This window comes from Schistocerca serialis, chromosome 7, assembly GCF_023864345.2.
Source record: "Schistocerca serialis cubense isolate TAMUIC-IGC-003099 chromosome 7, iqSchSeri2.2, whole genome shotgun sequence".
Classification (NCBI taxonomy): Eukaryota; Metazoa; Arthropoda; class Insecta; order Orthoptera; family Acrididae; genus Schistocerca; species Schistocerca serialis.
This window is the reverse complement of record NC_064644.1, coordinates 452,521,450-452,548,694: the sequence shown is the minus strand read 5'-3', so window position 1 is coordinate 452,548,694 and position 27,245 is coordinate 452,521,450. Positions and strand designations below refer to the sequence as shown.

General features: G+C 39.3%; 1 protein-coding gene across 1 annotated transcript in view; it reads left to right on the top strand.

Annotated features, from left to right (window-relative positions):
* LOC126412138 (regulator of nonsense transcripts 1) overlaps nucleotides 1–27,245 on the top strand; it is a 119,251-nt gene that overhangs the window by 48,544 nt on the left and 43,462 nt on the right. Inside the window, exons 6-8 of the mRNA XM_050081587.1 lie at nucleotides 6,433–6,605; nucleotides 6,721–6,928; nucleotides 7,014–7,173. Of these exons, the coding sequence (XP_049937544.1) occupies nucleotides 6,433–6,605; nucleotides 6,721–6,928; nucleotides 7,014–7,173 (541 nt within the window). The remainder of the gene's footprint in view (nucleotides 1–6,432; nucleotides 6,606–6,720; nucleotides 6,929–7,013; nucleotides 7,174–27,245) is intronic.

Sequence of the window (27,245 nt, the reverse complement as noted above, 5' to 3'; positions counted from 1 at the left end):
CCCCTAAAAAAAAACCACATTTGTAATTGAATGCATAGTAAAGGATAACAGGAAAAAATTAGGTATACTAAATGTGCAGATACAGGACTGAACGCAAAATGACCAAAACTAGATGGTGAAATATTGATATGGATTCAAAGACACTGTCAAAATGGCATTGGAATTAATATAAAAATGATGTAAATACATGCACATAAGTTAATGCTACAGTGGAACTGTGCAGAGTGTAAGGATGGAGTTGGTTGGTGCTACAGATCTTTTTCCCAAAAATTTTCTGTTTTCTCAGGTTCTTTTTTGTTGTCAATGTTTGTAGGTGTATGAACATTAATAATTATCAATGTCTTGTGGGTGTGCTTCATTCATTTGATCATTAGTCTATTGCGGGTTAGATTTACATCTCTAACAGAGTCAACAATGTCTTTATTCACAATAAAGGCCATGTGAAACAATGCTCCTCCTTTGCATATTTTCTTGTCCATTTTGCTTTTAAAGATATGGTAGTTGTTTTCAAATCGGTGAATCTAATCTCTTAAAGTGGAAGGACTTGAATTTTCTGTCTGAGTTCTCTAGTAACATTCTTTAATCTACCAGTTTGAATAAGTGTTTGGATGTTGAAAAAGCCTGTATATGCTTTATAACGTTTGGCTCTTCTGCCAGGTCCTCTGTTGCTATGATCTGCATTTCGGCTTTCATTGCCATTGGGGTTTTCGCCGTTATCCTGGCAAGGAACCCTTACAACATACTATCACCTGGGTCAGATGAACCAAGGTTTTTTAATGACATGTTACTCCTCCCGCTCCCCTTCCTCCTTTTCCATCAGGGCTTGGGACCGGCTTCCCAATATCAACTTTTAACTGGAAGTCTGTACTTCCCACCATTTTCACTTGCAGAACATCAGTCTTAAACCAGAAAACCCTCTAACCCAACCTAGACCTTGAGCTACACTACATTTCACTTTATCAGTAACTACAATGCAGAAAATTTTGGGGTGTGAGATGCTTACACAAAGGGAGAAGTGAGTTTTTGTTATTCACTCTCAGCACATTTCACATTTATTTATCTTCCCTTTCACATTGCATAATGACTTCAACGGCCCACTGTTCCAGTACTCATTTTGCATCATTATTTTGTCAGTTATGGCCCACTTAAGCTGCGAGTTCTTTAAGATTTGTCCTGAATCTTCATGATAGTCTACTAGGTTTGGATGGGTATGTTCAGCAGCCAGTAATTGAAGTACAAACTGTTTCAAAAATCATGACTATTATTAAATCTTTCTACTGCTACTAATAACTACCAATATAATTTGCAGTGTAAAAGTGCTGATATTTCTGATAATGAAAGCAATAGATTGGGATGGTTTCGCACTTGGCAATAAACAATCTCATGAAGTTCATTCACAAACTATCGTTTCTTCTGACAAAGACAGTCTGTCTAAAGATGCTGTGGCAACTACACCAGTTCTGCTGTCAATGGTATTTTGAATTACCTTTATATGGATTGACTGATAATGGGGTTCAGATACCGGAGAACATAAAAAGGGGTTAGAATCAATATTCTAAACATGAATATCTACTGTACTGTGTGGCGATTTACGTTAAGATTCTCAACGCCCCACTATTAACATTTTCAGATGTGCTCCATTAATACAAAATCAAAGTCATAGGAAAAACAAATTTAAAATCTGCTTTCTACTGACTGTTTTGTTGAGATGAAATTTTCTCTCTGGACAAACGTGACTTCTGTATATTGTAATAAATCATGTAAGCCACAGAAATTTCATAAGTAACAGAAATCGTGCAAGTCACAGAAATAGCATTGTAGAGTTTGGAGAAATACAAGTTATGAATTAATTTACTGTGATTTTAAACTACAACTAATCACAACTAAGAATCACAGTTACCAAAAATATAGTGTTTGCAGGTATCGGAAAGTCACAATTTAGCACATCCCTAGTAGCTAACATGTAAGATATTTTTTAGTTAAAATAAGGATTAGAGTATAGTTAGGTAGCTTGTGGTTATGGTTTTTATCCTTCAGTAATGCTCTTATATTAGACAGTAAACTCTTGGTAAATAATTTCACACTACCAAAGTGCTAAAAAAAAAAAAAAAAAAAAAAAAAAAAAATTGTACGTTTTGATTTGTGTTGTTCTAAAAATTGCTTCTTGTCCTAATTTTGAGGAAGGGAGAAAATCTTAAAAAAAGTCTTTTATGTACAACTGTTTAAAGTGTAGTCATAAGAAAGTAGAAGTAATAGGAAGTGTTGGAGTTAGCTACTACCTGAAGTAATCAGCTGCTTTGTTAGTTTATGAGAATGTTCTGTTGACAACTTGCTCGGTTATTTGTGGTGGTAACTGACAAATAAGTGGATACACTTTTACCATTAGCAGTCTGAAAGGATGACAATTAAGGAAAAGTTTGTGCATGAAATTAGACTGGATACTTAAAAAATGTACCTGAGAGTTCAAAATTAAATGAATTGTTGGAAACAGTGTGAAACCGGTTGCAAAGGATTGGAGTGAAAGGGGGCTTAATGAGGATGAGGCCTGTCAGTCAAAAGTGCTGTAAATTAAATGAGCACAGTTACTCACTGTTTCATCCTGTGACAGGTGTGGCATGTTCAGGCATTTATTGGAAGTTCTCATTTGTGTATTTTTCAGTAATGTGAAAAAATTCCTTTTTAATTGGTTGGATTTCATTGTTTTTATCATTATCGCTTACCACCATACATTTTATGATAAATTGTGGCAGTTAACATAATTGGAAGTAAATCACAAACCTATAACAAAAGTTTGGTCTCTTATTGATTTCTTTTGTAGGTACACATTGTTGGTCATTAGAGTGTCAACAGTTTCCTGTTCTTATATTTCTGCACTAGTCACATGCCCATGCTTTTCTGCCAGGAGGCTCGCCACTCGCCGCTGAGTTCATGCTTGGCTACTGTAGATCCTAAGTCTTTGTGCCCTGCTATTCTTTTTCCCCTACCTTGGAGAACATGTCTTGAATACTCCCAGGAATGTGTTCTGTAGGTTTGGTAACATGGCATCGGAACAATCCCTCGTCTGCTTTTTCCTCGTTCCCTATCTCCTCCCCTTCCTGCACTTTGGCATTTGAGGTGTTTCTTCTTCCTCCTTGTGTTGCTGCAATTGTGGGCCCTATGAAATCCTGCTCTTGCTTACGTAATGGGACTTTGCTTCTGGAGACCAATTGTGATTTTCAAGCCCAATAACTGCTTACAGCTTTGCTCATAAGTGGTTGTCCTGTTCATGTTGAGGCCCATTGTACACTGGATTCTTTGCGTGTATTATTTACACTCAGCTGCTTCTTGGTCTGATAGAGGGAGAAATCCAAAATTATCTCTCTGATCAGGGCACCATTGCGGTCCATTGGGTAATGAAAAAAGTTGATGCAAACTTAGTGCCTACTCACACTTTTTTTCTCACATCTGAATAAGTAGTGTTTCCATTGAAGATTAAGGCAGGCTATGAAGTTATCACAGTCCAACCGTACATTCCAAAGCTGATGCATTCTACCAGTGTTAACATGGCAACCACACCCATGTGTTCTGTTACACACAGCCAAATGTGTTACTTATTATAGAGATGCTCACAAGGACGATTGGCCACCTCCTCGCCCCCACTGTATCATTTGTAATGGTGACGATGCCGCCTCATCCTGTGAGTGTCCCGTGTATCTCGATGAGTGGAGATCCAGATGAAGGAAAAGTACTCTAACCTGTGACTTGCAGTGTGAATTTGTTGCATTAGATCCAACAAGAAGGAATTATGGCTGCTTTTCTCGAATCACAGCATTCATTTGTTTCCTGCCTTCAAGAAACAAAATTGTGTAATCACATCTATTTTGACCTTTCACATTTCCTTCTGGTCCGCTTCAAAACCACTGCATACTAATACCTATGCACAGTAAGGACAAACACCTATTTCTCTCATCAGCTATGTTTGCAAGGTGATGGAATGTATGATTCATGGCTGGGTGGTATGGTGGCTCGGGTCTTGCAATCTACTAACCACTGCACATTGTGGATTTAGAGTGCGCCGTTCTACAGTTGACCGCCTTGTCACTTTGTTAACCAATGTCATGAATGGTTTTCTGTGGAAATAGATGATGGTGGCAATGTTTTTTGATTTGGAGAAAGCCTACAACACCTGTTAGAGAACTGGTATCCTCCATCACTATACATGAGGCTGCCTGCACCATTTCCTTCAGGAAAGACTGGGGTTTCTGGTCATGTCCATCTAAGGGGAAATAATGCTACTGATGCTGCAGTCTTCCAGTCTTCCTACTTCAGCACCTGCTAACTTTGTCATTCCTTCGGATGCTCTTTGTGTTGCCGTCTTTCAGCTGATGGTATCACTTTAACATCACCACTGGTCTTCTCTTCACGGTGTAATGTAATCGACCATCGGAAATAAGGTTCATCTAAAGTGAAGAGTATGATACCCCTAGTAAGGAGTTGAAGTAATTTCATGACTGTATTATGTTGCCAGAAAACATGCTTATTTTGTTAATTTAATTATGAATATGTTCTTTTGTAATGTAATAAATAATGGAATATTTGCAACTTCCAGACACATGTTAGCTTGCCCGCCACTTCTTTTTCAGTCTTGGAGGAAGACAGTAGTGCTTTTGTAGATAACGGAGTTAGATAATCAATATTCATACTAAAAATGTTAAGAAGTGCAAACTTTCATTGCAAATAGTGTAGTTCGGAACAAAAAGTTTGAATAAATATAATGCTTAGCAAAAAGTATTGCCAATCCAGTGGAGTTTGTTTAAACATAAGAAAACCCAGGCCATGCTTGATGTTGGAATGATCATTTTGCAGGCAAAGAAAACAATAAAACCCCCTAGACAAACAAGATCTGCAGTTACTGGGTATGTGATCTTTCAGCAACTACTAACAAATTCGTGCTGAAATTGTGCTGGGACTGGACTTACTATTCCCATTCAAATAGCTTATTGAATGGAAACCAATAACATGTGGTGTGTGTGCTGTCCTACCACACTAACCCTGTAAGGTTCTGTAAACAATTATTCAGTTACTTAAAAAACCAGTAAGGTAACCAGTACAACGGGAACAGACTGCGGGGAATTTAACTTCTCCCAGTAGCTTGGCTGACCACCTCTCGGACCTCTCATCGCAAGATCATTTCAGCAAGGTTGCGTATTGGCCACTGTCTTTTTAGCCATCGCCATTTGTTAAGTGGTGATCCCCCAACACTTTGTGCTCATTGTCATCGACCTTTGATGGTTCGCCATTTCTGGGTTCAATATCCTTTTTTGACCGGTTACGTTTCAGTGTGTGTTTACCGTCTGAGGTATCGGTTGTTGTAGCGAATGACTTGTTGGCTGTTGACCGCGTTTCACTTTTTATCCATCTTAGCAGTATGGCAAAGGACTTTTAATCTTCAGTTCAAGAACTCCACTTTCTCTACAGGTTAATTTGTGGAACTTTCCCCAAAGGGGGGACCTTGTTTTTAGCTTGTTTCCTTCTGTCAATTTGGCTTAATGTATAGTAACTTTCAGTTTCATTTACATCTTGATCTTCTAAGATTATGAGATGGACACTTTTATGACCTCAGTTGTCTTTGCGCCCTTAAAAAATAAAAAGGAAAAAAAAAATGCTTTGAAACGGAAGCTAAAGAAGGGCCTTTACATACCACCATCTACCCATCAATCAGTAAAAACCAAACCCTTATAGCATCACTTCGTCAGTAAATTAGTTATTTCTAGCCAAGAAGCCAAATATAAATGAAACCTATTGAAAGAAACAAGACAATTTCGTTAAGATTTTAATACATAAGTGAAATCAGTAAGTTTGTGTATCCTAGCCAAGGAAATTCAACAGTAGTTTGTATTAATAAAGATAAGATAGTGGCACTTAATTGTATCACTGACTTGAACATCTGAAAAATTAACAGTGCACTCAGTGGTTCTCGGGTGCACTGTGCCATCACAAAAGTAAACATCCAAACTACCTAGCCTGAAAAAGCTTCTAAAACTTCAAATTTTCTCTTTTTTAAAAATTATGATATTTCTTCTAATTCTTTATTTTTTTCTGTCTTTGTGTCATTTTGATGAAATAAAACTTCAGTTGGCCCAAGCAGTGCTCAAGTGACTCATGAAAGCCCTATGTGAATTGTTTCAGTAGTTTTGCAGATCAGCATGTTGAAATAGACTGACAGACACAGTAGTTTTACAATTTTATCACTAGTATGGATTAAAAGTGTCTACAAACTGGCATTAATCAGCTCTCGGAAATTCCAAGCATGTGGTGTAAGCCATCCAACTCTGAACACATTTTCTGAGATGATAAGAAAATCTGTGTTATTATCACTTCCTAACTAATAATTACTGGTGTGAAAATTTAGATTTAGTTTTTCTAACAATGGTTTCTTTGTTTTATTTTTAGATATGAAGATGGCTATCAGTATCAGAATATATTTGGACCTCTTGTCAAGTTGGAAGCTGATTATGACAAGAAACTGAAAGAGTCTCAGACACAGGAGAATATAGAAGTTAGATGGGATGTTGGCTTGAACAAAAAAATAATTGCGTACTTCACACTGGCGAAAACTGATGGTGGTATGTTGCAACTAATTCTGTTTGAAACTATGTTTGTAGAAGCTGTACTTTCGAGTACTAACAATTCAGAACTGAATTTCGAAATTGAGAACTAAATTATGCATTGCAATTGCAGACATGAAGCTCATGCATGGTGATGAACTGAGACTGCGTTACTTGGGAGAGATGCATAAACCGTGGTCTGGTGTTGGTCACGTCATAAAAATACCAGACAACTTTGGTGAAGAAGTGGGTATTGAGTTGAAGAACAACAGTGGTGCACCAACTGAATGTAGTTCACATTTTGTTGTAGATTTCATTTGGAAGTCAACTTCATTTGATAGGTATTTCATGCAACTTTATATTTTATCAATCTTTATTAGATAAACGTGTAAAGTCAAATTATTGTATTGTAATTTTTGTCTGCAGAATGCAGCAGGCACTAAGAAAATTTGCGATGGATGATTCCTCTGTGTCTGCTTACATTTATCATCGCTTACTTGGGCATGAAGTTGATGAAGTGTTATTTCGTTGCCATTTGCCTAAACATTTTTCTGCTCCACATCTTCCAGATCTCAACAGATCACAGGTTAGTTTTGCCACTCTTAACAAATATAATGAGTCTTTCTGAGGGAAAATTTTCCCAAACTGAACATTCAGTATGATTTTGAGAATGTAGTAAACATTACATGGTGTCCTTTGTCTTTGTTAATGTTTGTGAAGTGTGGGTGACTTCAGCCTTTTTTCCCACAATAGTAATATGTAGTATATGTCTGTATTATTTTTAAGCATCGTCCTTGAATGTGTCTTTGAATTAAGATGGACATACTGGTAAGTCTGTCTGTCTCAACTACTAAGTTATCCATGTCACGAAGAGCACTTTTCATTCATTTTTAAGGCAAAGGTCCTCTTACTTCTGCATTCTTGATGTACATAGAAGTCCACTAGTGCTGTGACAACCATCTGTGAATAAGTTGGGCTTCTGAGAGAATTGAGTGTGAAAAGTTTGTTAAATCTACGCTAATGCATGCATTTTTACATATCTGTTGCACCTTTTCAGTTGAGAAAATTAATTTACATGCAGTGTGGTTCAGTGCTGCTAGATGTTGTAGTAACATGATGTTACTAAAATGTGGAAGCTGGTAATGTTTCCAGTTGAAGAATCCTGAGTATTAGATTTATTAATTGTAGGCAAGATAATGAAAATCAGTTCATGAAGAGGGAAAGTTGCTGTCCTAAAATGCTAATTTGGGGGTGTATACATCCACACTCTGATATCGAACTGAGAGTTGAAGTACTTAAATTAATTATGCACCTACTCATGAACCTTAGTCAAAGGTTGAAGAATACCGCATTCATAATCAGCTTAACTTTCTCACATGTTGTCCCATTTCTTGTTGTTTGCTTTAATTCTTCCCTCAAAACTGTCGGTATACCTTATTTTATTTTACCTCTGCTTTTCAGTTCTATATTTCCTTCATTTGTAGGTTATATGCGAGCATGTGCATGCATCCATGTGAGGGAAACAAAACTTAATGTTTTCTTTCTAATCTACTTAATGAGATGAAACAATGAACTCTCCTGAAGTTTACCAGGGAGGCGACAGTTAACTGGCTCATAGAAAACCAGCTAGTAAATATATTTTCTCTTCCTCTTTCCAATCAGTGAATTGCGAAATTGTTGTTATTATGCCCATTGTTTCCTTTTACTTAATAGTGGCTCACATTTAGGTTCATAACGATGAAAAGTACAGGGTGATTAAAAATGAATGGAACAAAGTCCTGTGACTGAAGATACGACTTTGTTTCAGAAGTCCACATATAGACTGAAAGAAACTCCCTCAGTTTCTGTGAATGTTAACGGATGTTGAATCTGAGCTCTGTTTGTGGCACGGTAGATGCCTGTCAGATACTGCAGTTTCTGCCTGACTTTTCCAGTGTAGCCCGATCAATGGAGTTACCCCTGCCAACAATCCAGTGCCTTAGCTGCTGCAAGTCCTTCGCAGATAAGGGTGCATAAACCATGTCTTCACACAGTCTCAAAAGAAAAAAAATCTATAGGTGCAAGGTCAAGGGCTACAACGTGCACGGAACATCATTTGACCAAGCATTACCAATCCAGTGCTGTGGAAGATATTCATTGAAGTGGCTGTTTACAAAGTTATGCCAATGTGGCGGGACTCCATCCTGCTGCAAAATGAGGTTGGGTACCTCTTCTGTCAAATGAAGCAACAATCAGAGAAAAAGTGTATTGAGATAGGTTATACCTGTAACGGTTTTTTCGGCCTTGGCTCCTCAGGCAGTTTTCATTGGGACGATCATGCCTTGGTTTCGACTTGATAGCCATATACCCATGTTCGGTCATCTGTTGTAACCTTTCATAGAAGTTTTGGTTTGTTGTTGACTTCATTCAGCAATTCCTGAACACTGTCTACACGACGTCGTTCTTGGTCAAAATTCAACCATTTCAGAACAAACTTTGCTGCTAGACGTTATGCCCTAAACATAAAAAAAATGCATGGTATAAGCCAAAGGATAATTTAGTATCATCAGCAACCTCTTTTACAGTGATTCAATAATTTTCCAGAACCTTTTCTTCACTTGTTCCACATTGTCTTCAGTAATTGATGTGCTAGGACAACAAAGGCCGTCATATCTTAAACACCTTATTGACCTTCTTTTGAGCATTTATACAGGGTGTATATGTCACGGCACAACTGGGAGATCCGGGAAAAACCCGGGAATTTTTTCATCCGGGAGAAAATCGGGGGAAAAAAACGGGGAATTTTTTAGAATTCCAGGAATTTTTCATTGTGTTAGTTTTCAGTTAAATTCTTTGAATTCTGACTGGTAAGAACGATACTCTAACAAAGGATATTACTGTATCCCGCTACTGCAGAATACTACTTCAACAATAAAACATAAACGAGAGAAAAAAACGAAAATAACTTCAATTGCAAAGGAAGTGCACCATATACGACGACGACACACAGTGCTCGTGCAAGTGTCTGCCAACAGCAAAATGTGTCAAAGTCTTTAAGAAGACATGCAATGCTTCATAACAACAAACTGCCGTGAAGTCACAACTGTTTGCATTGGATTTGTTTTAGAGTTACGAGCGGGCTCGTGCGCATGCGCAGTTGAGTCGCGTTTGACTTGTAGATTCTCCCGCTTCTGGCTGCAGGAGTGTGGCCATTGGCTGTGCAAGCAGTCGCAGTAAGCATCTAGATGCTACCAGCAAAAGGGGGTGCCAAATTCATATTCTTGAGGAAAAGAACTTGTTTCACAAATCGCCTAGCATCCAGAGCACATTTATTTATCGATTATTCATACGATTTTTGAAACGCTTCCCTGTTGGTTTTTGAACACATTTTAAGTTGATTTCTGAATGAATCAGGCAAATGCCGGGATGGTTCCTTTCAAAGGGCACGGCCAACTTCCTTCCCCGTCCTTCTCTAATCCAATGAGACCGATGACCTCGCTGTCTGGTCTCCTTCCCCAAACCACCCAACCCTCTGAATGAATCGTAAGTTGATTTTTTAATGCGTGATGTCTGTCAGGAGAATCCTAGTCGCATCTAGAAATAAACTTTCAGCAGACAAGCAGACAAAAGGGTACGGGGCTATACAAGCTGAGCGAAGTAAAGCCGAACGGATGAATGCTAATTGCTGTCTGATTGTGTGGTTGATTGGGTTTGCGAATGATCAGCATTGTTATAATTACTAGTGAAATCTATAGATTCAGACTACCAGAATGAAAATAAACAACTGACAGGAATAACAGGTGAGAAAGATTACGTATTATCTTCTCGGTGTATCAAAGAAAATCAAATTTTGACAGAAAATTTTTGGCCTGATCGCTATACTAGTAAGGACCAGTTGTACAGCAGCCGCTTAAGTTCTATTTTGGAAGTAATGCGGAAAACGTGTTGTACGAACACGTAATAGTGCCTAACTGGAAAATAATCGCAGGATAACTAAACCTGGGATTCTGGCAGGGTTAGTGAGGTTAATCGGAAAATAAATTTTGACAATGGCAGGAATAGCTACAGAATTGGTGATGACAAGATTGTTTGTTAGAACGAGGAAGGAGAAGAAACGGGGACATCACAAAAATTATGAAAGAATAAGACGATTCCAAATTTATATAAAAATTTCGTAATACTACTTTTCGATCTCATGCTTCAGAAACTAATGCGTATGAATGAAATTTGAAACTATTTCCTAACCTAAAGCTTTTTGCTTGTAGTAGGCCTAATAGGCGTTTGATATTGGTACTTCATGATTTATATTCTGTCTTGTTGTAAAAATGGCCATTTGTGTCAAAACAGTCTCGTTTATTTGGTGTGTTAAAAAATTGCTGCCATATTAGAAAGCCCTATTTTGTTTTATCTAGCAGACAGTGACAAAATAGACGTAATCAGATCGAGAAACCACACCAGTCTGGGGTATTATTTGTGTTACCAGCTTTTTCGGTATTGGATAATGACATTTCGATTTTTCATGTAGCAAAACGTTTGACGAAATTTGATGAAGTAACAGATTCTTTCGCAGAAAAGAAAGCACACCTTGTAAAGCTGTAGCAAGATTAGAGAGAGAAAAAAGGCTAGGAGCTAAGGATTGAAGAATTGTGTAATTTCTTGCTTATCGTCTTTATTGGTGTTATGTATCCTATATTTAATTTTATATCACACAAAACAGCAAGTTATTAGCTAATAGGCAATAAAAAGTGCAAGTTTTCTGAAGAGTTCTTGTTCTCCCGATTACAAATAATCCCATCCGCTATTAATTGCGAGTTGTTTCTTTTTTTAAGAAAAAAAAGAAAAAAAGAGGGGCGGGCTGTCAAACCGGCCTACTGGGAGCAGGCGAGGCACCACAGGACGTTTCAATTAGACTATAGTTTGATGGCATCCATTGCAAATTATACACGTTTCAGTTCCACATAGTGAAATACAGTGACGTGCGGTACAGGAATGCTTTACGAAGAGGTGTGGCACTGCACTTTGCCACACTTAAGACCAAATAATATGCCCTCATTTCCTTGAACACATGTATTTTATGTTTCAGATGCACTACAAGATGAACATATTTTTGAAAATGCTTTTTTTTCACCCTGTTTGCCAAGTATTGTAGATCCGGGGCTGATCCGCAGAGCAGTCTGAGTTATAGTGGGTAGTCTCCCCATGACCCGTGTTTACATTTAGTGATTTTGCTATTTGCCCCTCGTTTACTCTCATGTCAAATGAAAACAAAACGGATATCTTTGGCTGGGAGCTATACATGCATCCACCCTCCGTCGCATGGAATCCCTGATGTGCTGATGCAGCCCTGGAGAATGGCATATTGTATCACAGCCGTCCACAATACGAGAACGAAGAGTGTCTACATTTGGTACCGGGTTTGTGTAGACAAGAGCTTTCAAATGCCCCCATAAATGAGTCAAGAGGGTTGAGGTCAGGAGAGCGTGGAGGCCATGGAATTGGTCTGCCTCTACCAATCCATCAGTCACCGAATCTGTTGAGAAGTGTACAAACACTTCGACTGAAATGTGCAGGAGCTCCATCGTGCATGAACCACATGTTGTGTCGTACTTCTAAAGGCACACGTTCTAGCAGCACAGGTAGAGTGTTCCGTATGAAATCATGATAACGTGCTCCATTGAGCGTAGGTGGAAGAACATGGGGTCCAATCAAGACATCACCAGCAGTGCCTGGCCAAACGTTCACAGAAAATCTGTGTTGATGACGTGATTGCACAATTGCATGCGGATTCTCGTCAGCCCACACGTGTTGATTTGATCATGTTGATTTGATCATGTTGGAATGAAGCCTCATCCGTAAAGAGAACATTTGCACTGAAATGAGGATTGACACATTGTTGGATGAACCGTTCGCAGAAGTGTACCTGTGGAGGCCAATCAGCTGTTGATAGTGCCAGCACACGCTGTACATGGTACGGAAACAACTGGTTCTCCCGTAGCACTCTCCATACAGTGACGTTGTCAGCATTACCTTGTACAGCAGCAACTTCTCTGACGCTGACATTAGGGTTATCATCAACTGCACGAAGAATTGCCTCGTCCATTGCAGGTTTTCTCGTCGTTCTGGGTCTTCCCCAGTCATGAGTCATAGGCTGGAATGTTCCATGCTCCCTAAGACGCCGATCAATTACTTCGAACGTCTTCCTGTCAGGACACTTTCGTTCTGGAAATCTGTCTCGATACAAACGTACCGTGCCACGGCTATTGCCCCATTTTAATACATATATCAAACGGGCATCTGCCAACTCCGCATTTGTAAACATTGCACTGACTGCAAAACCACGGTTGTGATGAACACTAACCTGTTGATGCTACATACTGATGTGCTTGATGCTAGTACTGTAGAGCAATGAGTCACATGTCAACACAAGCACTGAAGTCAACATTACCTTCCTTCAATTGGGCCAACTGGCGGTGAATCGAGGAAGTACAGTACATACTGATGAAACTAAAATGAGCTCTAACATGGAAATTAAGCATTTCCGGACACTTGTCCACATAACATCTTTTCTTTATTTGTGTGTGAGGAATGTTTCCTGAAAGTTTGGCTGTACCTTTTTGTAACACCCTGTGTAACTGATATATAACTAGTGCAAAGATCCAACTATTGTTAGGGTACCACTTCTATGTGTTTGAATTCCTCATATTAAATTGTGAACTTATGTTAGTGCAGACTCCAGTATAACTCATCAATATCGTCCCTTTTTCTTTTATTACCCATCTACATTTATATTCTGCAAACGCTGTGAAGTGTATGGAGAGCGTACGTCCCATTGTACCAGTTATTAGGGTTTCTTCTCATTCCATTCACTTATGGAGCGCAGAAAGAAATATTGTTAAATGTCTCCGTGTGTGCAGTAATTATTCTAATCTTATCCTTGTGATCCCTATGAGAGCGATATGCCTCCTTTGTAGACTGATGGCGCTTCCCCAGTATTCTACCAATGAAACGAAGTCTTACTACTTGGTTTACCCTAGACTGATCCTATGTGATTACTCCATTTCCTATCCCTACAAAGTGTTGCACCCAGGTATCTGTATGAGTTGGCCAGTTCCAACAGCAGCTCATTGTCATTATAGTCAATATTATAGTCTATCAGTTACTATACAAATTGGATTAAGCAGATGACTTCAGTTTTCCAGCCTAATGATTCATAAGAATTGTAGTATTCTTTTTAATGCATGAAGGCCTCCTAGTAAAAGTTAGCACTGCTTTAAATCACCAAATTGTTCAACATGTTTTGATAGAGCCTAATCCAGATAGCAAGTTAGTAAGTGTACATCTTTTTTACTTTCTATGAGTCAATAATAATATGTGATACGCCACAGTAATCATTGAAATATAGTTATCAGGTTTGCAACTGTTTTGGAAAACCTGGAATTCTCAGGGTACTAAATTTTACCTAGAAAAGTAAGGGCAAACTTGGAGAATTTTAGAGATTTCAAAAAAATCTCAGGAATTTTACTTTTTTAACCCAACCTTGAAATGGAGTTTTATTGAACTTTATAAATCATAAATTTAAAAAAAGTTAATATATCAAAGTGTGATAATTATATGAGTTTTATTCCATATAAATTATTGACATTTAAAAACTGTTGTTAAACTACTGCTTGTAGGTGGTATACAGCTCAGGTGAGAGGAAAGAAGTCAATATTGTGTTAAACTGCTCCCACTCCCCACCTCCCCCCTTTCATTAATTTATCGGAAACTTCGTGACACTCTTTCTCCTCATGTCTGGAATTCCCAAAGAATTTTTTTTATTTCCATGTTTGAGTAGCCAGCCTGGTTATTTTGATTTAATTATACACCATGCAGCATTGTGCAGTCAGACCGTAACTATGTCACTGACTTGCAGTAATAATACAACCAACTTCCCTTCACCCTCACAATATGATCTATCTCCTGTGTCCCTATGAAAAAATGTTAAATATTTAATTTACAATAGCAGAGTTGTTCAAAATAGGCATAATAACTGCAGATGTTATCTTTTTGTCATATATTATGATAACTTCAAGCAAAGATCAAATTTACTGCAGAGTCAGCGATATAGTTTGTCTCCTCTCCATTGTTTATCAGTTGTAAACATATTTTTCTTCATTTCTTTTCATATTATATAATCACTATAAAGTATCTCTTTTGTATCTATTGACAATGTTGGAAAAGACAGATTGCTCCTTGCTGTGAAGATGACATGTTTAAGTTGTAAACATTTGGCCACACACTTCGTCAGGAAAAGAAAGAGAAGTGCACATCATTCGTTAACACAAACAAGTACACATGACTGCCAGCTCCAGCAGCTCAGACCAAAATGCTATCTATTGCTTGTATCAATTATTTATTTTTCAGTTTTTATCTCTATTACGAAATAGTTTGACAGCTTATACCCATCTAGATAGATATAGCGCGCACACACACACACACACACACACACACACACACACACACACACACACACACACTCACACTCTTCTGAACTATTCAAAGAAGAACAGGTATGCATCCAAGTGACAATGTTGATAACCTCCTGCAATTCAGCAGGTTGCCATTCTGCCATTTTCAAGCAAATATACACTGCTGGTGTGAATTTTAAACCTCGTTTTGCAGAGCAGTTCTGGAAAGGGTGGTGTCACTCTCATCCTCTGTGTTGTGTGTTGTGTGTGTGTGTGTGTGTGTGTGTGTGTGTGTGTGTGTGTGTTCTCTTAATGTTGTCGGTAATGTTACTCAAAAAAACTTTGCATTTCCTTCAGGGGTTCCCATTAAGTTCCCAAAACATTTCCGTAATACTTGCAGGCTGTTCAAACCTACCAGTAACAAATCTAGCAGCTCACCTCTAATTGCTTCAATATCCTCCTCCGTTCCAACCTGGCATAGATACTAAACACTCGAGCAGTAAGAATACATCACTCTAGCATCCTATATGTGGTTTCCTTTACAGATGAACCACACTTTCCTAAAATGCTCCCAATAAATCAGTCAACCATTCGTGTTCCTTATCACAATCCTCACTTACTTGATCCATTTCATATCGCTTCACAACGTTATGCCCAGATATTTAAATGACATGACTGTGTCGAGCAGGGCACTAGTAATGCTGTATGTGAACATTATGGTCTTGTTTTTCCTACTCATCCGCATTAACTTGCATTTTTCCACATGTAGAGTGAGCTGCCATTCATCATACCAGCTAGAAATTTTGTCTAAGTCATCTTGTATTTTCCTACAGTCACACGACGACACCGACACCTTACTGTGCACCACATCATTAGCAAAGAACCGCCGTTTGCTGCCCACCCTGTTTGCCAAGATCATTCATGTATATAGAGAACAGCGATCCTATCACAATTACTTAGGCACTCCTGATGGTACCCTTGTCTCTGATGGACATTCGCCATCTAGGACAACATACTGTGTTCTATAACTTAAGAAGTCTTAGAGCCACTCTCATATTTGTGAACCTATTCCATATGCTTCCACCTTCCTTAACAGCTTGTAATGGGGCACTGTGTCGAACGCTTTCCGGAAATCTTGAAATATGGAATCCACCTGTTGCCCTTCATCCATAGTTCACAGTATATCATTTGGGAAAAGGGCAAGCTGAGTTTTGCATGAATGATGCTTTCTAAAACCATGCTGATTCATGGACAAAAGCTTCTTGGTCTCAAGAAGTGTTGTATTTGAACTGAGAATGTGTTAAACTGTCCTGCAGCAAACCGATGTTAGGGATATTGGTCTGTAATTTTGTGGGTCCATTCTTTTGTCCTTCTTATACGCGGAAGTCGTGTGCACTTTTTCTAGTCACTTGGAACTTTGTGCTGGACTAGAGGTTCATGATAAATGCATGCTAAGTAAGGGGCCATTGCCTTAGAGTACCCTTTGAAAAACTGAATTTGGGATTCCATCTGGAACTGGTGAGTCATCTGTTTTTAAGTCCTCCAGTTGTTTCTCTATGTCAGCAATGCTTATTACTATGTCGTCCATATGAGAGTCTGTCTGATGGTCGAACAACAGTATGTTTGTACGATTCTCCTGCATCAACAATTTCTTGAGCAGAAAATGTAAAGCTTGGGCTTTCATTTTGCTATCTTCACCGCACCAGACTGGTCAACACGCGACTGGATGAAAGTATTAGCCCCACGTAGTGATTTTACATAGGACCAGAATTTTCTCAGGTTCCCTGCTAGATCTTTTTCTAAGGTAAGATAGTGGTAGTAGTTACATGCTTAGTGCATAAATCTTTTCAGATGTGCACACATATCTATTAACCTTTGCTTGTCGTCACTTGTGGGTTTTCTTTTGAACCGAATTTAGATATTAAACCATGGTGGGTCTTCTCTGCCCTTAATGCACTTACTAGGCACATAATTCTTCAAACCATAATTTACAGCACATAATTCTTCAAACCATAATTTACAGTCTGCTTAAACTTTGTCCATAATTCCTCTTCAGCCGCCTTACTGGAACTAAGTGATGTCAATCCATTGTGCAAGTGAGATGTTAACAACTGCTTACCTGCTCTTTCTAGCAGAAACTCTCTCCTATCCTTCTTAACTGATTTACAAACTTTTGTAACCATAGTTGTTATAATGACATAATGATCGCTGACATTGCCAGTAAGGTCAGGCCTGTTTGTAGCTATGAGACTTAAGATATTTCCATTACATTTGAGCTGCCGAACGAGCTGCTAAGGAAACATTTTCAGAAAACATGTCTAAAAGTACTTTGCGTGACTGTCTATCTGTGTCCCCCTGCAATGAATCCATGGACTTCCCAGTCCATGCTGGTTAAAGTTGCCTCCAACTAGTATTATATGATCTGGTTATTTCCTCACTACTGACAATAGACATTTTTTGAATGACTCTAGAACTGTAACAGCAGAATTTGATGGCCGGTAAAAACATCAAAAAATTCACTTGATTTCACCTAAATATGTTATGTGACCAGACAGCTTCACAGTTGCACTCAACCTTGACTTCAGTAGAGACAATATTTTTGTCAACTACAATGAACGCTCCCCTTCCTATGGCCTCTTATCTGTCTTTCCAATATACATTCCATGACTCGCTAAATATTTTGGAACTTTCCACAATGGGTTTTAGCCAGCTCTCTGTCTTGAGAAAATTTGAGAGCGAGAACTTTCCTGGAGGGCAGTAAATCAAGGAGCATTGTTATGAATAGCTTGGCAATTTACTGATAAAATTTTGACAGCCAAAGTGTCTTTACTCTGAACAAGGTCAGAAATCAGTTGCTGCGTATCGACGGGTGAGTGTTCATCAGAGTACCTTGAGCTATTGCCTAGCCTAAAAATTCTCATGTGCATTCCACAAGTACTCTGCTACCCAAGTAGCTGCTTCCTTTGCATAGTGCACAGCTGTCGTATTAAGGGGAATCCTACAAACCCCATAACAATAACGCAGCTCAAGAAATCTGCAACGAAGACCATCACAGAGTCAACAGATCCTTCGGTAGAGACCCTCCACTCAGCTCTAAACCAAAGGACCCCATTCTATTATGGGAACTATGCAGCAAATTGCAAGCTCTGCTTGCAACCCACTTGTGAGTCCAGCAGACTTGACCACTTCTGCCAGCCACCTGTATGAACTAAGTAAGGATGGCCTCAGAAGCCATGCGACAAGTGTCGTTGGTGCCAATGTGAGCCACACATTGCCGATGACTGCACCCTGCCTGCTTGATAGCTGCAGGCAAGGCCACCGCCAAATATCAGAGGAGACCCTCCAGCCCCTGGCATTACCTCTGTCCCTCTGCCTTTTGTCAAGGGAGAGAGCAAGATCCCATGCAGAATTTAGCAAAAACCTCTATCTCTATTTACAATGTTACTTGCTTATTTAATCTCGACTGCTTCCATACTGACTCTTTCATCTGCCTCGAGATGACTGGGTGTTTGCGTTGTCCCATCATTTCATCATCATTCATGAAAGTGGTGAGATTGGACTGAGCAAAGGTTGGAAATTTGTACAGGTTTAGTGCGACTGTGAAGCTGTCTGGTCACATATAGCAGTGCCCCTCAAACAAATCATCATAATCATCATCCATACTGACTGTATCCTAATAGCTGGAAGTGCACACCACAGTCTCCGTATTATATTCCATAGGCTTACTGGTGCCAGGACAGTGTTCTGCAATAACCAATTTGCTCGGCTGTTGTAAGTGTATGTGGCGCTTATGCTCAGTACACTGGTACTCCATAGTTATCAAAGTCTGACCAGTATATGACAGCACAACTGCAGGGCATATGCTACACACCCACCTTACGCAAACCAAGATAATCCTTGATGTAACCTAGAAGGACCTTAATCTTAGATGGTCAGAAAACACATTTCGTGCCATATTTCTGCAAGACAAGATAAATCTTGTAGGAGATGCTCCCTGCGTAAGGTAGAAGGGACATAGCATAGTGCCAACTTGGTTTCATCATCACTAACCCAGTGCACACTCAGTTGATAGAGCAACACACATCTACTGTGCCCTTCACAGTTTCCATTCTGATGGAAGGGGACTCCAAAATGAGTTAACTCAGCTGACTAGTATGAAATGACTTGGGCCTTGTGATCAGAGGAGCTAGATAGTGACAATTATGAGCCTATAGATACAGACTTAGAGAAAGCTTTTGACAATGTTGACTGGAATACTCTCTTTCAAATTCTGAAGGTGGCAGGGGTAAAATACAGGGAGCGAAAGGCTATTTACAATTTGTACAGAAACCAGATGGCAGTTATAAGAGTCGAGGGACATGAAAGGGAAGCAGTGGTTGGGAAGGGAGTAAGACAGGGTTGTAGCCTCTCCCCGATGTTGTTCAATCTGTATATTGAGCAAGCAGTAAAGGAAACAAAAGAAAAATTCGGGGTAGGTATTAAAATTCATGGAGAAGAAATAAAAACTTTGAGGTTCGCCGATGACATTGTAATTCTGTCAGAGACAGCAAAGGACTTGGAAGAGCAGTTGAATGGAATGGACAGTGTCTTGAAAGGAGGATATAAGATGAACATCAACAAAAGCAAAACAAGGATAATGGAATGTAGTCTAATTAAGTCGGGTGATGCTGAGGGAATTAGATTAGGAAATGAGGCACTTAAAGTAGTAAAGGAGTTTTGCTATTTGGGGAGCAAAATAACTGATGATGGTCGAAGTAGAGAGGATATAAAATGTAGGCTGGCAATGGCAAGGAAAGTGTTTCTGAAGAAGAGAAATTTGTTAACATCCAGTATTGATTTAAGTGTCAGGAAGTCATTTCTGAAAGTATTCGTATGGAGTGTAGCCATGTATGGAAGTGAAACATGGACGATAAATAGTTTGGACAAGAAGAGAATAGAAGCTTTCGAAATGTGGTGCTACAGAAGAATGCTGAAGATTAGATGGGTAGATCACATAACTAATGAGGAAGTATTGAATAGGATTGGGGAGAAGAGAAGTTTGTGGCACAACTTGACCAGAAGAAGGGATCGGTTGGTCGGACATGTTCTGAGGCATCAAGGGATCACCAATTTAGTATTGGAGGGCAGTGTGGAGGGTAAAAATCGTAGAGGGAGACCAAGAGATGAATACACTAAGCAGATTCAGAAGGATGTAGGTTGCAGTAGGTACTGGGAGATGAAAAAGCTTGCACAGGATAGAGTGGCATGGAGAGCTGCATCAAACCAGTCTCAGGACTGAAGACCACAACAACAACAACAGATACAGTCAGCGTGAGATGACTTTCCATTAGCAGTATGTACCATTGTACCCTCAGCATTTCTCCCAACCAACACATCAAGGAAGGGGAGGCAACCATCATTTCCCACGTCCATCGTGAAATAAATATTCAGATGGTTGAATTCAAATTCTCACTGCTACGACGACAAACAACAAAAATATCTATAAGCAAGGCTTCGGCGGCCATTGTCACAATCAATAAAATTTTTCTGGTTTGTGACCGCATTGTCGGTAAAAACTACCAATGTTTCACTGTTGCAAGTGACCTCCTTCAGGGTGTTTTTGTTTACTACTGATTGAGAAAACTTTGTTTCTGATATACCTGCAGACATGGCTGTTATCTAATTCTCATAGGCTGTTAAGGATGCACGAGAGAGATGTTAGAAGTTCTTTTTTGGTATTTTTATTATTTCTTTCCATTGGTGAAAACCCAACGTTTTGATTGGTGTTTGCATTACTTCTTGTGATTGGTGGAAATCGGCGAATTGAAAACTAGGCGGCAGTTGTGAGGTGGCGTTGTTTTCCTGCTTTGTAGTGCTGGCTGAGGTGCACCAGTACTCTATGTACCTGTGGCTGGTGTGGTCTCCTGCAAGTGTATCGCTCCATGTGAGCTGTCATTCTGTAATAATGATATTGCTCATCTTGAAAGTAAGAGGCTGTTCCATCAGTATGCGAGCTTCTCCAAAATCAGTCTGTTTGCCGCACTCATCCTGCTGTTCTGCCACCACCGATTTGTGTTGTCTTAGTCGGATATATCTTTCATGTTCAGATATCCATGTGCTGATGGGTCGTCCTGTCTTGCCTACATACACTAATCCACATTCGCACCTGATTTTTTTAAACTCCAGCATGTAGTTTGTCAACTGCATCTTTCGTTATGCAAAGAACATCTTTTTGTCCTGCTGCTGCTTCAGAAAATTGACTTGACGCCTGCTCAGCAGAGAATTTGCCCCCCCCCCCCCCCCCCCCCCTGTTCAGTGACACCTTGAACACACAATGATAGAGCGATTTTTTTGTGCTCCCTTCTGCTCTCCTCTATTGCCTTCATTCTTTGTCACCTTAGTTGTATCTATTAGTTTCTTCCCATAACCATTAACACCAAAAAATGGACTTTGTTTTGTAATTCACCCATTAGATGTTCCTTATCACTGATCCTTTGAGTCCTTTGAGCCCTCTTGGTTAAAGCGTGCAGTGCGGATTTCATCTGCGTAGGGTGATGATGAAAGGAGGCATATAGGTACCTGTCAGTAGTGGTTGGCTTCCTATATACTCCATGACCCAGTTTAAAAGATGCAATTGACAAACTACATACTGCCGGAGTTTACAAAATCAGGTGCAAATGTGGATTAGTGTATGTAGGTGAGACGGAATGACCCATTAGCACACTGATACCTGAACACGAAAGATATTTCCAACTAAGACAATACACCAAGTCAGTGGTGGAAGAACAGCAGGATCAGTGCAGTAAACAGATTGATTTTGGTGAAGCTTTCGTACTGACGAGACAGCCTCTTACTGTCAGGAGGAAGTTTATAGAGAAGCAATAGAAATAGCCAAGCAACCCACCAACATGAATACAGTAGACTGGTATCAACTTAAGACCTCTTGGTTGCCAGCAATAACATCATCATAGGACAACAGCTTAAGTGAAGCCATACACGCAAATAAAGGGGAGAGCGCAGCGGCTGCAGGTACATGTAGTACTGGTGCATCTCAGCCGGAGCTATAAAGCTGGAAAACAACGCCACATCACAACTGCTGCCTGGTTTTTCATTTGCCGATTCCCACCCATCACAAGCAGTAATGCAAACACCAAACAAAAAGTCAGGTTTCCACCAATGAAAATAAATAATAAAAGTACCAATAAAGAACTTATAACCAGAAAACACCAATAAAGAACTTCTAACATTGCTGTCCTTCATCCTTAACAGCCTGTCAGAATTAGATAACAGCCACGTCTACAGGTATATAAGAAACAGTGTTCTCATTCAGCAGTAAACAAAAACACCCTGAAGGAGGTCACTTGCAACAGTGCAACATCGGTAGTTTTAGATATTGACAATGCGGCCAGAAAACCAGAAAAATTTTATTGAACAAAAGTATCATCTGCCTATCTGAAAAAAAATGCAGGTTTCAAAGCAGCATACTCAGAGGCATGTTCCTCGAAGTGTTCAGAAAGAAATTTGCTGTAATAGATGACAGTCAGTTTCCCATTGGAACTCCATCTGTCTGCTCATAATATTAGGCATTGAATAGAAAGATAGATGGAGGTCAACACATTATGAAATAGATTCGTTAACTCATCACCAAACCTAACTGCAGTTAACCACAACAAACTGAACAGAGGAACATGAGGGGGGGCGGGGGAGGGGGGGGGGGGAGAGAGAGAGAGACTAATAAACGTGAGAAATATGCTGAGTTTTTAATGTGATGCTCACAATGATCAGCTAGTGAGATCAACACAGTTGCAAGATGTTTTGCTACACAATATGTCAGGGCACAGATGTTACGAACAATCAGATGAAGAGGAACACCTTCTTTGTCGCTCTTTGAAGCTCAGAAAACTGGGCAACAGCACAGTAAGTATTAAGACTATTGATAGACCCTTTTGACAAGGATTTTTTTTTTTTTTTTTTTTTTTCCAGGATGCTGTTAGTCTTTCTCTCGACACTTTTTGGTAGGTCAGTACCAATCCTGTGATATGCTGAATCAGATAGTAAACACTGCACTCAGGTTTTAAATTCACTTGCACAGCACTTAGTGTGCATTGTCACTTGGCTGCATTCCCATGAGTTATTCAAACATTGCGTACCCTTGGAGAAACTTGGGTCTCCCGTCTCTTTAAGTCTTATTCTCCGATGTAGCCGACAGACAAATCTTAATATCTTTGCCTTTTCTTTTCTGTATGTTATTTTAAGAGATTTTTCATTTATGCTTTATATCTTTGGGAAAGGGAAAGCGAAGGAACTAATATAAGATGCTTTGGGACTTAATGTGGAATCAGTGGTGATAAGTGAAAATTTGTGAAGGACTGGGACCCAAACTGGGGATGTCCTACTTAATATGCAATTGCGTTAACCACTGTGCCACTTGGACACGGTGTTTATCACAGATGTGTGGACTGTCTCCGTGCGCCCCCCCGGCCGATTCACACTCCCACCTAATGCCATCTATCTGTAGTCTCCATCCATGTCCTTGCTAACTAATTTTAGATTCCCACTGGAGGTCGAATGTAAATGTGCATCTGCACTGGAGGTTGTGGATTCATGGCCTATTGAGGCGAATCAACTATAAGAATGCATGGTGCATGTCCTTTCAGACATGTCCGAAAAAACAGACACAACACATTCATATAATTAAAGGAAAATTTTATTTTAGCTCAATAATAAAGAGTTGGGATCCCCTTTATAAGTTTTCAATAATCAGAGTTTTATTTAAGGTTTGGTTTCTTACAGCAGATAATCAACAGCTGTATACAAGTGCCAACACAGCCAATTGCCAAACAACAAAGGTACTGAAATCTTAAAAAGATACAATGAAGAACCCTTCAAGGTAGAGATGGGCAAAGTCATTCATCCTTGGGAACTAGTTGACTGGTGATTTCCCTTTTTCGGGAACCGTTCATTTTTACTTGTTCACCTTTCGTTGTGCTTGGTATATGGTTCTTATGAAAAATTGAAAATTGGTAGCATAGGTGACTGAAGATGGAAGGCGCCAAGAGGGGGCACTTGCCTCCCCCTTGGAGTACAGGGTTCTTATCGTAATAGAATTATCACACAATTGTAATATTCGTGATTCTGCAAAACTTCTCGTTTAGCCACTGTAGCTTTATGTGGCTGATTGCAGTGAAATAATATAAGGTGGCGCACAAAAAACCGGCCCCGAGTACAGACTGCTTGCCAATTACACACAATTTGTTGACCGCTACGAGCAGAATAGATAAGCACGTAATAATTAGGGAACGAAGAAATAACAAATAAGCAATACAAACAACTTCAAAACAATAGGTAATGATTGGTAAGCAACAATGAGCAGTCTAGTACTTGGGGCAGATTTTTCGTGCGCCACCCTGTACCACTGAAATAATATTGTAGGAGTTACCATATTCTCTTCACAAAATGTGACACCATACACTTCATTACGAAGAGCGGGCTTCATTTGGTTGTTAGTCAGTCTGCCTTCCATAACAATGAACATGCTCTTTTCCCGTGGATAAAAAAAAGACTGAAAATAGCCACTTGTATGTGCCGTGCAGATGTCCTTTGCATGTGTAATAACAAAAAATCTTGCCTTTTGACAAGTATTTATTCTGCTGTTTATCGAAATAGTGAAGTAATCTGATACGCCATTTTGGTACCTGAAAAGGTTTTTGTATTACATACCACATAATTTTCATGTAGTTTACGTAGTTATAAACTACATTTTAATTACTGGTCATGGACTCTGAATAGAATATGAAAGAACCAGAAGTTCAGAGTTCAAAAAAGGTTTGAATCAGCAAACAAATCTAACAACAACAACAACTCGATACTGAACTAACTATGAGCAGTCAGCAGTGGAACTGCAACGAGTGGCCACGCGATGAAGGAAGAGTCCGGCCGACCAAGGCAGACAGGAACGGCGCCGAGGCTGGAACGAGACCGGCTGATGTGCTGTTGTGGGTATGAGACCGACCGTTTCCCGTTCCCGGGAACTGTATGTAGAAAGCCGTGACCGAAGTGAACTATGAAAGACCGTTCCTTAGAATTCGTTCCACGCTCTTTCTGTTCATTTTAGTGAACCATTCCTTGGGGCCTGTTTGTTCGCGAACGACCCATCTCTACTTCAAGGCACCATCCCTTTAGGTCTGGTAATTATACAGTTAATGCTAAATTGTGCCTCTTCAGTTGTTGGCAACATGTGCCACCGAAGTTGCATAAATGAATGGTCACTGTCACAATTATTCTGCAAGTAACGATAATACTGCACAAAGCTCACTTTAATGCTTCTGATAAGGTGCAACTGTAAAAATAATTTAGGAAAAGATCTTTGTGAATTTTCGGGTGACACGTGCTGTATGACCAAAGAATAGTTAGTTGTAAAATCTCCAGTGCCTGTTAAACAAACAGTCTTTTTATTGAGTCAGTACCTTGCTCAATACAAATCACAAAACCAGTTTCTCATATGCATAAAGCAACCAGTGAATTAAGCTAGAGGGTGCCAAATAGGATACTTCCCACAAGACACAGAGCAAATCTGAGAGTATACACCTAGGTTCTAAGTCACACACAAAGTTAAGGCTACAAAATTATCGTGATGCCAAATAGATCAAATCTTTCGAACCATCACAAAGCACACTCAAAATATTAGGTCTGCATCCATTCTGGATCTTCTGATTTTGGTTACTTTTTTCTTTTTCCTTTAGAAATTCAACAATATCTAGACTCGAATAAAAAAAATTGTTCCAGGCATGCTTCATGGTTACACCTACATACTTTGCCAACGCTCTGCATTGAATTCCCTCAAAAACTGTTGAAACTGAGGGTGTTACAATGCATGTAACTTCAAGAAATTTAACGTTTGTACCACAGATTTTATCAAACGCTCCAGGTCAGAAAATTTAGCAGAGTGTGGTTTTTGATGTACAGAACAATGGAACCTGTACAAATTGTCTCTCGACCATTGTAATTTTTTGCTGTTTCATCATCAGTTAAATCTTAAAATTTTTTGTGCTTGGTGTGGTAGTAATATTCTATGGAAAATCTGGGATAGCCTTTGATTATTCAACTCCGTAGTAAATATTAAGAATTCTCACCCTTCTCTTCAAATTGGAACTGTGATACTCATTCATTTCTGAAGGCTTTTGATTATATATTACTAGAGTGCCTCTTTTTGTGCAAACAACCACTGAAGCCCTAACTTACTTCCTGTGCCCCAAGCAAATGAAGAAGGTAAACAGCACTGACACAAACATTCTGCCGTGGTGAAGAAAACTGTGCTATTGAGAAATGGCACACTGAATACTGGAAGAAACAGTATTACATCACACTTAAATGAAATGTCACACTGTATTGAGTAGTTCTGAGAAGGACCAAGCAAGCTAGAGATATACTGAGTAGTGCCAAGTCAGGCAGCCCAGTGCTGCATGCGTATGGCACATTGTGCATGTGTGAAGTTTAGCACACTATGGCCAAACCTAGTTTACGTGATTGTGAAAGACGTTACTGAACCAAGCCAGTTCTTTCATAACTGTAAAAGTAATAGTGAAGGTGATTTTGTCACTAACATTCAGTCAAATAAAACAAACTGTGGACAATATTTATTAACTGGAAAGACAAGAATGATAAAGCCGTCTTATGAGACACTGAAAGTAACTCCTTTCTGTATGCAGCGATATGACCGTAGTAATGCCTAGCCAGTAATATTTCAAGTACTTACTGTTTAGGGTTACGGTGTAGAGAAAAATATTTTTATTGCCAAACATTTAGCATGCTACTATCTTAGTAGTAAATAGATAATTAAAATCATTTCACATTTTCTGTGTAAAGAGCAACAACCCGTGGATAAGATATGTTCCAGAATAATCAAGCAATGTTTTGACCATTCTTAGTACTTTCACAGACATAATGACAATATTTTGCACATTCGTCTTTGTTACATATTTCTATTGCTGTTTGTGAACTTTGTTGGTATAACATACAGCCCATTTTTATGTTTAAGTGATTTGACACCTACGTCAGGAATACATTTCTTGACATTCCTCCAATACAATAAAAAGTAACTAGGTCCACAGAGATTAATCAAAAATACTTCGTGTGGAGACTCGAGTAGATATCCAATGCATAGTGGCTACTAAACTTCAACGATGAACATCCCAATACGAAAAATAAAAATTGCTTTAGTTTCTCAGAATTGAAACTTTTTCCCCAGGGCAGT